Source organism: Coffea arabica, chromosome 8c, assembly GCF_036785885.1.
Source record: "Coffea arabica cultivar ET-39 chromosome 8c, Coffea Arabica ET-39 HiFi, whole genome shotgun sequence".
Taxonomy (NCBI): domain Eukaryota; kingdom Viridiplantae; phylum Streptophyta; class Magnoliopsida; order Gentianales; family Rubiaceae; genus Coffea; species Coffea arabica.
The window spans coordinates 4546773-4559568 of NC_092325.1; the positions used below are offsets into that span (position 1 = coordinate 4546773).

Genomic DNA, 12796 nt, shown 5'->3' on the forward strand with positions numbered 1-12796 from the left:
CTATTTACAATTGTATTAATTAATTATTTATTTTTGGTTAAATTATTTAATTATTTTTAGTTAAATTGTTTAATTATTTATTTTATATTTCATTTTGATAAAAATCCCCCATGTCTCGAATTTAAAAAGAATCGAATTTTTTCCCAGTCCCTGTGGATTCGACCTTGCTTACTACTATACACAGAAAATTTATTTTTCTTAAGCAGGAATTTATTATTACACAGGCACGACACCTGTCAACCCTAAAGAGCTAGTCTTTCATGGAAAAGTGATACTTTATAGAAAGTGACCGCGATTTGGTTTATGAAATAATCCAAAAAAAAATTAGAATGAATTTGTTTATTTAATTAAATAATTAATATATATATATTTATATAATGCATAATTTAATTATACTAATATTATTATAAAATATATAATTATAACTATATTATATATATATTAATTATACTAATATATTATATGATTATAAAGTATATTATATATTAATTATAATTTTTAGTATATATTAGTATATTTATAATAATAAATATAATTATAATTATATAATATATTATTACTATATACACATATATATTATAAATATATGCACATATAATATACATTTATAAATATATATATAAATATATTAGAGTTATTAGGGTATAGTTATTATAGTTATTATAGTTATTACCCTAAATATATTATAGTTATTAGGGTATATACCCTAATAATATATTTATATATATTTATAAATGTATATTATATGTGCATATATTTTAATATATATGTGTATATAGTAATAATATATTATATAATTATATTTATATTTATTATGATAAATATACTAATATATACTAAAAATTATAATTAATATATAATATACTTTATACTCATAAAATATATTAGTATAATTATATAATGCATTATATAAATATATATATATATATATAATAATTATTTAATTAAATAAACAAATTCATTATAAATTATTTTTTTGGATAATTTCATAAACCAAATCGCGGTCACTTTTTGTAAAGTATCGCTTTCCCATAAAAGACTAGCTCTTGAGGGTTTTCCTCTATTATAAGAACAGAGTATCCATTTTTTCATAAATAAATTTATTTATCGAATAAAATAAAAATAAACTCGTTTTCCAATAAAACTTCAGCTCTTTATGGTTTTCCTCTATTATAAGAACAGAGTACCCATTTTTTCATAAACAAATTTATTTATCTGATAAAATAAAAATAAACCAGTTCTCCAATAAAACATCAGCTCTTTATGGCTTTTCTCCATAAATTATCCATTTTCCCATTTTTCCATAAGCTAATTTAGGGGAGGTTTATGAAAGTATCCCTTATAATATATATGTGTATATAATATCAATAAATTATATAATTATAATTATATTTATTATTATGAATATAAGGTTATATAATGATTAAATTTAATATCTAATATACATTATAATTATATAAAATATTAGTATAAGTAATATTTATATGTATTATATAATTATAATTATATATTTATAATTGGAAGAGGGGGTTTACTCTCAGAGAAATTTGCAATAGGAGCTTAGTCTTGGAAATTTGCAGAGGAAGTGAAGACAACATCATTTTCGACCTGATTTTGCTTCGGTTAGCCACATTTACTTAACGGCCCGTTAAAGGTTGGTTAAATTGCCGTCTGAGGATGACATTTGGTTAAAAATTGTTAATTCAGACACCAAATGTGTCATGCCCAAAAGATGAGGGACGAAACGTGTCTTGTGCCCAAAGTTTGGGGATGAAAACCGGTATTTTCCCCACATTATGACTACCTAACTCGGGGTACCCTGCACATTAAAGCACCTACTCTATTATCGCATGGAACTAATATAGAATCCTTTTCCACCAATTAAATATGACAAGACTTCAAGTATGGTTATCCTCTCACTCTCGACTGTATGATTGATGATTACGTGGCAAACTTTTGAGTAACAATATGAATGACACAATTCACAGTTGAGTTGACCTGTCCTTCCCAAGAATAATATCATCCAAATTTGAATTAGCATCCCAGCAGCTCACTTGTATCTCGATTTTAATTTTGAAATTTCATGAATGAAACTTGTCTTTCAAACCACCCTTGACATGATTCACGGGGGATTATCTTATTCTAAAACGATCACTTTCATTGGATCATCACTCCATTACTCTCTTTCTTTGTATAATTTATTTACATATCATAAACTATAGCGCAACTTGAATGTGTAGATAACATATTGGACTGTTGATCTGTCCTAACTTGGATGTCTAGATAGTAATATATTAAAGGACAGTTGATCATCTTTATATAAACTTCAGCATTTCATTATTAATTGGTGCAGCACATAAGTATTGGCTCAGAATTTGCTGGTATCAATCCAAAAAAAAACACACACAGATTTTCACTGAAGTTGTCCAGGAAATGTCATCTTCAACTGAAGTGGAGCAAAAAGATGATCACTTTGAAGAGCTCTTCCAGAGGTTGCAACCAAAGAAGCCTGTAGCAGGGGGCCTGGTGGCTAATTACCAAGGCGTTTGGTTTTATGCAGACTTGCTTCAAGCTACATTAACCTTTCAAAAGCACTTCAAAGCCATTGACTCTGACATTATTTTGGCCACCATGCCGAAATCGGGAACCACATGGCTTAAAGCCCTCACCTTCAGTATTGTTAACCGCAACAATCATTCAGTCGATGAGAGCCCTTTGCTCTTCTCCAACCCTCATTATCTCGTCCCTTTTCTCGAGATATATCTGTACAAGGATGGTAATATTCCCGATATAGACTCTATGCCTTGCCCACGAATCCTAGCTACTCACCTCCCTTATCAATTCCTTCCTAGCAGCATCTTGGATTGCTCCAATAATTGTCGAATCATCTACCTGTGCCGAAACCCTTTGGATGTGTTCACTTCAGTGTTGCAATTCTTGCTGCAAAATGGTCGTATTTCAAGCCCATCGATGTCTATTGATGTACCTTTTGAACGGTTTTGTCAGGGCATACACCCGTATGGTCCATTTTGGGACCATTGTTTGGGATATTGGGATGCAAGCTTGAAAAACCCTCAAAAAGTGTTGTTTTTGAAGTATGAGGATCTAAAAAAGGATATCAATAGCTCCGTGAAGAAGATAGCTGGCTTTTTAGGATATCCGTTTTCGGCTGAGGAAGAGGAAGCCGGTTTGGTTGAAGAGATAGCAATGCTCTGCAGCTTCGAAAATCTCAAGAATTTGGACTGTAACAAGGAAGGGGAGTTACACGCCGCTTTTCGAGCTAAGCACAGTTCCTTTTTCAGGAAGGCAGAAGTTGGCGACTGGGTAAATGTACTAACTCCTTCCATGGCCAACCGACTTGAAAAATTGTTTCAAGAAAAGCTTGGGGAATCAGGGTTGGCGCTGGAAACCAACAGCAAATAGATCAGTATGCGTGTTTCATGTGAGATTTCTCATTAGATTGTCATGCATGTTTCATGTGGATATCTCTCTCCCCTCTGGACGAGTTCAGCAAATCCTGATCAACAGTTCAGCTCCAAAAACTAAGAAAACAAAGGAGAAGACCTGATACGTTTATTTTCAACTATTTGTTGCTTATTGCTGTGTATTGGTCGTATCAGTTACTTTTCATTCAGTTGTTGTATGACCAAAATATCATATATGTGTGCACATGTATGCAACTATTCTTAAGGATTAAAAAGATTACCATATCTTTATCATTTTGACGGGATTCATTCCCTTCCTTGCTTTTTTCAAGCCGAAATGATAAATATGCTCATAGAATCGTGCTCAAAATGTTTCCTGATAGTAGGACTATTCTCATTTGAAACTCCAAGAAAAAAGGACAAAAGAAAATATTTGGGACTTAAGTCACGTACTGGATTTTTGTCAGGAGAACTTTTTGTCGCAACGGATCTTCTGTCTCACATCCTGTGCCACATTCTATCCTACTTTTTATTATATTGTTATTTCTCTTTCATAAACATCATGTTTTAATTGTTTTTGTTTTCTTAAGATCCAATAACTATTAATTGAGTAATACACAAAATTTAACAAATTCAAAAAATTAAAATGCATAAAAAATGAGATTTTTTACGAATTTTCTGCTGTATTTTTTAATTTTCTTTTATATATTGCTTTTTTGAAGCTGTTGTATTTATTTTGTATTGAATTAATAGTTATTAGATCTTAAAAAAATAAAAAAGAATTAAAATATGATGTTTATGAAGGAGAAATAGCAATATAATAAAAAGTGGGACAGAGATTGGCACAAAATGTGGTACAGAAGATCCGTTGTGACTTTTTGTAAAACCTGTTTTGTGTTGTTTTTAATCACTAACGATGAAGTATATTGTGGTTTTCCTATTTAATCTGAACTACAAGTTTTTTTTTTTTCGGCTTTCGTGCTTTGGTGGGTTGCCTTCATAATCTGTTTAACTATCCACATATGTAACTGTTCTTGGGGATTAAACCGTTCACCCTATGTTTCCAAATTTGACTTTGACTCGATAATCTCTTTTTCTTACTTTTCCAAATGGAAATGACGTCCTCACAGAATCGTAAATAAAAATTTTGTGTGATAATGATAAACATCTCATTGGAAATAGAAAAACAAGCTCCGTTTGGATTAGCTATTTTTGGAGATATTTTTAAAAAATTTTATTATAGCAGTGTGTATGAAAAATTTTTACTATAAGATTTTTTTTGAAGTATTTGATATATTGTATGGATGAAATATTTTTTCAATTATTGTGTATTATTATAGTATTGTATTTAAAAAATTTGTTTTTGAAAAAATGGTCAATGCAAACGGAGAAATTTGGGAATTAACTATGGTGTGTGTGATAATGGTACACTCGGTTATCTCTCTTTCTTACACTTTTTTCTTTTTTTTTTTTTAGGCTCTCTTTCTTACTTCTATCAACTAATTTAATGGAAAGGTCGTGCTTTACATCAGTTTGCGCGTACGATACACATAAGGACAATTGCTTCTGTCTGGGAGGGGAGTTTTTTTTTGGCCTATTTTTAATACACAAAATTTTTTACAACTTTGTCCATAATAACTTTCGAGGAATATTATTTACGCTCTATATTTTGTTATTTACACTCTCACCATTTGTTACATCATATAGTCCAATAAATGAAAACTATATAATAAAAATGATAGTGAAAGTACAAATAACAAAAAAGAGTGTATATAACATTTTCATAACTTTCTAAAATACTCTACAGTTTTTAAAACATATACCCCAAAAAATAAAAAATACATAAAGTTTTTCTTTTTTTTCCTTTTCTCTTCTTCCTCCTCCGTCGTCTCAACCCACCACTACCAGCCGATGTTCCGCTGTCACCCTTCCCTCCTCCTCCCTCACTCCCCCTCTCCTCTTCGGATTTGGGGCAGGGACGGTCATACTGATGACCGTCCCTGCACGGTTGAGGGCCAAGATTGGCCCTCAAAATTTTGTATGGCTGAGATTACACCATGTAACTCGATTTCCGCGCTGAGTGTGGGGCCCACCACTATCTGTTGTGAAAATACGTCCTGTGAAAAAAAAGTTACATCGTGTTGCACCAATGTTACACGCAGTGCAAAATGAAGACAATTGGCACAAACGGTTGCACCTGCAACCGTTTGTGCCCCGTATCCCTCCTCTTCTCTCCGCCTCCTCATTCTTCCCCCTCTCCCTTACCCCCACCCCGAATTCATAGATGTTGTGATTTTTGTCACAAATAGCCTAAATGTCTAAAGTCTAAATTGTTAATAAATCAGGAGAGTATTCAACCTTTTAGATTTTGGGGGATAATATATATATATATCTAAAATTAGGGATAAAGTTAGGATGAAACTGAAAGATTTATTTATATTAGAACACTATTGATGGTTTGTAGACTTCAATGACTCTTAAAATTACAATGCATAATTTCAATGTATTTGGATACACAAATATGCCTTAACTCTTGATACCTCGGCCAAATTACACAAACAATGACGACACAGATAAGTTAAAAATAAAGATTTAATATAGAATGTTATTATATTTAAAACACTTCAACTTTTATCTCTGGTCAACTAATTCGTTTCACAGTGACTTTTCTTCACTAACCAAATGCCACGAGAAATATCCATCTTTTATCACAAGGATAGTCTTTTGCATAATTGGAATCTTGAAGAATCACATAATTTTCAATCCATCCTTAGCATTATTATGGAATCATCTAATTCTAATGCTCGACTCAAACTCGATTAATAGAGCTGTGAAGCTAGTACCACCCATTTGTTGGAAATTTTTTGCTTTGGCACTATTATTAGTTATCCATAAAACTCTATAATGGTGTGTTCCATAGCGAGATAGACACATCCTAGATTACAATTTTTTTGAATTTTGATTAAAAGATATTTTCACGAGCACTTCAGGTTTTTTTGTCTCTTTTTTCTGAGTTATAGTCTGGCAAATAGCTTCCAAATTCGATTAATTTTCATATGGACTAACCAACGTAGTTCCTTTTCATTTTTCTTATTCCTTTTCTTTTTTGGGAAGAGGGAGAGAAGGGGCGGCGTGGCCCATATTTAGACTGACGCATTATTAATGGTGTCCAGATGTATAGGTAGCTCAATAATTGACAAAGCAAGTGAATGCAAGTCACTTTCTCTTGTCTGCAACAAAGTCGGCAATAAATAATCCTTACAAAACAGTAAGGATGATTGACAAAAAAAGAAACAAAAAAGTGGCTATAAATACTAAATATTGTAGCAGTAACAAGTTTAATTTGATTCAGAATTTCAGATGATTGACACACAGGGATGGCAATGGGACAGGTGGCTGCAGGCTCCATTTTTAAACTCGGATCGGATGAATACACATTCATTAATATTAATATGTTATTAGGTATTTTATATATAGTATTTTAATTTTTAAATAATTTTGATTTATGACGTCATCTGATTCAATTCCGATCGAACTTAATTGAACCCATTAATCTTTGACTCCTGAACTCGATCGAATCGATACCTGGTCCAGTTTTGAAAACATAGGCTGCAGGCACCCATCTCGCTGGGGGCTAGTGGAGCAGGAGATGGAGCGCATGCCCCCGCCCACTAAAAAAAATAAATGTGTAAATAAATATATATGTATATAATATTTAATTTAATTAGTTACAAACTTATGATGAAGATATTATTAGTTATATGTATTATATAATGTATATTAGTATATGTAATATAATTGATATTATTAATTATACTAATAATTATATATGTCTACTAATAGAAATTATTAATTAATTATACTAAATTTACTAATACATTTATACTAAATTCTTAATTACACTTAATACAATAACACTTTTTTCTCAAAAAAAAATACACAAGTACAATAATGAATTAGTGATTGTATTTGTGCTAAAGTGAAAACTTGACTACTTTAGTTGTATTTATTCCATCATTGTATTCAAATAACTTTTGTTTGATTGTTTTTATAAGTTTAAATTGTGAAATTATAATAAATAATAACTTGATGATGTGTTAATATTTTAGTATTTATTTATTTACTAAAATTTGACTATAATAAAATTTTATTAGTTCCGCAAATACCCTAGCGAGAGAAGCAGGGCGGGGCGGGGAAGGGGCTTGGTGTGATTTCCGAGAACGACAAATAAATTTATTCTTATTCTAGGATTGATCCAACCATCAATGTACATAACAATTCAGTTTTGCTATAAAATCATTAATCCAGAGTTCAAAAAAGTAACCAAACATTGGATTACGCTTTGCTTGCAACCACATTTTCAATCACATTTTCTTATTAAATGGGGTAGGTTTATAGTAACAACAACTTATATTAAATAAGGGTATTTTAGAAAAATTAAAATACAACTATATTTTTCAATTGAAAAGTGGACTACAATTTGGGACAGACGAAAAAGGAAAACAGGACTATCAAAGTGAGACGAAGGGAGTATAAGATAGAAAATTCAAGACATATGAGTTAGTTAGTAGCTATATTTACATTTAACAGTATGAATGACACAATTCACAGTTGAGTTGACCAGTCCTTCCCAAGAATAATATCATCTAAATTTGAATTAGCGTCCCAGCAGCTCACTTATATCTCGATTTTAATTTTGAAATTTCATGAATAAAACTTGTCTTTCGAACCATCCTTAACATGATTCTCAGGGGATTATCTTATTCTAAAACGATCACATTCATTGGATCATCACTCCATTACTCTCTTTCATTGTATAATTTATTTGCATATCATAAACTATAGCGCAACTTGAATGAGTGGATAACATATTGGACTGTTGATCTGTCCTAACTTGGATGTCTAGATAATATATTAAAGGACAGTTGATCATCTTTATATAAACTTCAGCATTTCATTACTAATTGGTGCAGCACATAAGTATTGGCTCAAACTTTGCTGGTATCAATCCAAAAAACAAAAACACACACACACACACACACACAGATTTTCGTTCAAGTAATCCAGGAGATGTCATCTTCAACTGAAGTGGAGCAAAAAGATGATCGCTTTGAAGAGCTCTTCCAGAGGTTGCAACCAAAGAAGCCTGTAGCAGGGAGCCTGCTGGCTAATTACCAAGGCGTTTGGTTTGGTGCAGATTTACTTCAAGCTACATTAACCTTTCAAAAGCACTTCAAAGCCATTGACTCTGACATTATGTTGGCCACCATGCCGAAATCAGGAACCACATGGCTTAAAGCCCTCACCTTCAGTATTGTTAACCGCAACAATCATTCAGTCGATGAGAGCCCTTTGCTCTTCTCCAACCCTCATTATCTCGTCCCTTTTCTCGAGATATATCTGTACAAGGATGGTAATATTCCCGATATAGACTCTATGCCTTGCCCACGAATCCTCGCTACTCACCTCCCTTATCAATTCCTTCCTAGCAGCATCTTGGATTGCTCCAATTGTCGAATCATCTACCTGTGCCGAAACCCTTTGGATGTGTTCACTTCAGTGTTGCAATTCTTACTGCAAAATGGTCGTATTTCAAGCCCATCGATGTCTATTGATGTACCTTTTGAAGAGTTTTGTCAGGGCATACACCCGTATGGTCCATTCTGGGACCATTGTTTAGGATATTGGGATGCAAGCTTGAAAAACCCTCAAAAAGTGCTGTTTTTGAAGTATGAGGATCTAAAAAAGGATATCAATAGCTCCGTGAAGAAGATAGCTGACTTTTTAGGATATCCATTTTCAGCTGAGGAAGAGGAAGCCGGTTTGGTTGAAGAGATAGCAATGCTCTGCAGCTTCGAAAATCTTAAGAATTTGGACTGTAACAAGGAGGGGGAGATAAAAGCCGCTTTTAGAGCCAAGCATAGTTCCTTTTTCAGGAAGGCAGAAGTTGGTGACTGGGTAAATGTACTAACTCCTTCCATGGCCAACCGACTTGAAAAATTGTTTCAAGAAAAGCTTGGGGAATCCGGGTTGACGCTGGAAATCAACAGCAAATAGATCATTATGCGTGTTTCATGTGAGATTTCTCATTAGATTGTCATGCATGTTTCATGTGGATATCTCTCTCCCCTCCTGGACTAGTTCAGCAAATCTGATCAACGGTTCAGCTCCAAAAACAAGAAAACAAAAGAGAAGACCTAATACGTTTATCTTCAACTATTTGTTGCATATTGCTATGTAATGGTTGTATCGGTTACTTTTCATTCTGTTGTTGTATGACCAAAATATCATATATGCGTGCACCAAAATATCTTTATCATTTTGACTGGGTTCATTCCCTTCCTTGCTTTTTTCAAGCCGAAATGATAAATATGCGCATAGAATCGTGCTCAAAATGTTTTCCTGATAGTAGGACTATTCTCATTTGAAACTCCAAGAAAATATTGGATTTTAGTCAGAAGAACTTTTTGTAAATCCTGTTTTGTGTTCTTTTTAATCACCTAACGATGAAGTATATTGTGGTTTTCCTATGTAGAGTTTTTGTTTATCTGAACTACAAGTTTTTTTTTTTCTTTGGCTTTCGTGCTTTGTTGGGGTGCCTTCATAAGCTCATGAATAATCTGTTCAACCATGTTACCATATACATCAACATATGTAAGTGTTCTTGAGGATTAAACCGTTCACCATATGTTTCCAATTTTGACTTTGACTCGATTATCTCCTTTTCTTACTTTTCCAAATGGAAATGACGTCCTCACAGAATTGTAGCTCAAAATTTTTGTGTCATAATGGTAAACATCTCATTGGAAATAGAAAAACTGAAATTTGGGAATTAACTATGGTGTGTGTGATAATGGTACAGTCGGTTATCTCTCTTTCTTACTCTTTTTTTTTTTTTTGGTGATAGGCTCTCTTTCTTAGTTCTATCAATTAATTTAATGAAAAGGTAGTGCTTTATATCAGTTTGCGCGTACATTGCTTTTGTTTGGGAGGCAAGTTTTTTTTGGCCTATTCTTAATACACAAAATTTTTTTATAACTTTGTCTCTAATAACTTTCTAAAATACTCTACGATTTTTCAAAATATACACCCCAAAAAGTCAAAAATACACAAAGTTTTTTCTTTATTTTCTCTTTTCTTCTTCTTCCTCCGTCGTTTCAACCCATCATTATCGGCTGGCATTCCGCAAGCACCCTTCTTCGCCCTCCCCCCCTCCCCCAACACCATTTTTTTCCCTCGCCCTACCTCTCGTCCTTCCGCTTTTCCTTCCTTCTTTCTTCCTCCCTCACTCCTCCTCTCCTATCCTTTCCCCCCTCCTTCTCTTCCCTCTCTCCCTCACCTCACCCCTATTTCTCACAAATTCATAGATGCTGTGATTTTTGTCACAGACACAATCTAAATGTCTAAACTTTTAATAAATTGAGAGATTATTCACCCTTTTAGATTTTAAGGGAAAATATTATCTAAAATTTAATGATAAACTTAAGTTGAAATTGAGAGGTTTATTTATATTAGAAGGCTATTAATGATTTGTAGACTTCTATGACTCTTAAAATTACAGTGTATATAATATTTCGATACATAAATATGCCCTAACTCTTGATACCTCAGCCAAATTACACAAACAATGACGACACAGATAAGTTAAAAATAAAGATTTAATATAGAATGTTATTATATTTAAAACACTTCAACTTTTATCTCTGGTCAACTAATTCGTTTCACAATGACTTTTCTTCACTAACCAAATGCCACGAGAAATATCCATCTTTTATTACAAGGATAGTCTTTTGCATAATTAGAATCTTAAAAAATCACATAATTTTCAATCCATCATTATGGGATCATGTAATTATAATGCTCGACTCAAACTCGATTAATAGAGCTGTGAAGTTAGTACCACCCATTTGTTGGAATTTTTTTGCTTTGGCACTATTATTAGTTATCCATAAAACTCTATAATGGTGTGTTCCATAGCGAGATAGACACATCCTAGATTACAATTTTTTTAATTTTGATTAAAAGATATTTTGACGAGCACTTCAGGTTTTTTGCCTCTTTTTTCTGAGTTATAGTCCGGCAAATAGCTTCCAAATTCGATTAATTTTCATATGGACTAACCAACATAGTTCCTTTTCATTTTTCTTGTTCCTTTTTTTTTGGGAGAAAAAGGGGGGGGGGGGGGGGGGGGGGTTGGTTGAGTGTTCGGAAGACTGGCCCATATTTAGACTGACACATTATTAATGGTGTCCAGATGTAGAGGTAGCTCAATAATTGACAAAGCAAGTGAATGCAAGTCACTTTCTCTTGTCTGCAACAAAGTCGGCAATAAATAATCCTTAAAAAACAGTAAGGATGATTGACAAAAAAGAAACAAAAAGAAGTGGCTATAAATACTAAATATTGTAGCAGTAACAAGTTTAATTTGATTCAGAGTTTCAGATGATTGAGACATAGGGATGGTAATGAGTTCAACTGTAATGAGGCAGGTGGCTCTGTTTTTAAACTCGGATCGGACCGGCCGATTCAACTGTAATGAGGCAGGTGGCTCTGTTTTTAAACTCGGATCGGACCGGCTGATCCGATTAGTCGAATCGGGAATGTGCCAATTGTTCGGTCCGAGTTAATTCTAAAAATTGGAAAATAAAAAATTCTGTCAAATCAGGTCAAAAATCGAGTTTGATTGGAAAATATGAACCCAGTCTCTTTTTTTTTTTGAAAGGTCAAAATATTTTTAATATTATGTTTTGACCCTAAGTTATTAAAAATTATTAATATACTTCAAATATTTCATACTTTATAAATGTTGTTTTAAAGTTTGGTGTTATTTTTCAATTAAATCCATAATTTTAATTCTAAATTTGTTAATACTCATTAAATAATATAAATTGCTACTTGATTGTTCTAATTTATTTGTATTTTCCTGTTAAATATATTTGAGACATCAAATATATATAAATATACCTTTATTAATATTAACATGTTATTAGGTATTTTACATATAATATTTTAATTTTTAAATAATTTTTATTTATGACATCATCCAATTCAATCCCGATAGAATCTGGTTGAACTCATTAACTCCTAATCTCTGAGCTCGATCGAGTCGATACTCGGTCCAGTTCTGAAAACATAAGCTATAGGCACCCATCTTACTGGGGGCTAATGGAGCAGGGGGATGGCGCACCCCACTTAGAAATGGGGAGGGGGCGGGGACATGCTCCCTCGCTCCGCCACCTTGCCCCGCCACCCACTAAAAAAAATAAATGTATAAATAAATATATATGTATATAATCATATATATAATATTTAATTTAATTAGTTACAAACTTATAATGATGATATTATTAGTTATATGTATTATATAATGC

The 12796-nt window shown here is 32.5% G+C and overlaps 2 protein-coding genes across 2 annotated transcripts; both read left to right on the forward strand.

Moving 5' to 3' along the window:
- The first annotated feature begins 2343 nt into the window (after positions 1-2343).
- Positions 2344-3719, forward strand: LOC113692106 (cytosolic sulfotransferase 15-like). Its single transcript, XM_027210462.2, has one exon. The coding sequence runs from the start codon at positions 2434-2436 to the stop codon at positions 3421-3423; it is 990 nt and encodes a 329-aa protein (XP_027066263.2). The 5' UTR covers positions 2344-2433; the 3' UTR covers positions 3424-3719.
- A 4664-nt stretch (positions 3720-8383) lies between these two features.
- On the forward strand, positions 8384-9744 carry LOC113694166 (cytosolic sulfotransferase 15-like). Its single transcript, XM_027213029.2, has one exon. The coding sequence runs from the start codon at positions 8496-8498 to the stop codon at positions 9480-9482; it is 987 nt and encodes a 328-aa protein (XP_027068830.2). The 5' UTR covers positions 8384-8495; the 3' UTR covers positions 9483-9744.
- The last annotated feature ends 3052 nt before the right edge of the window (positions 9745-12796 follow it).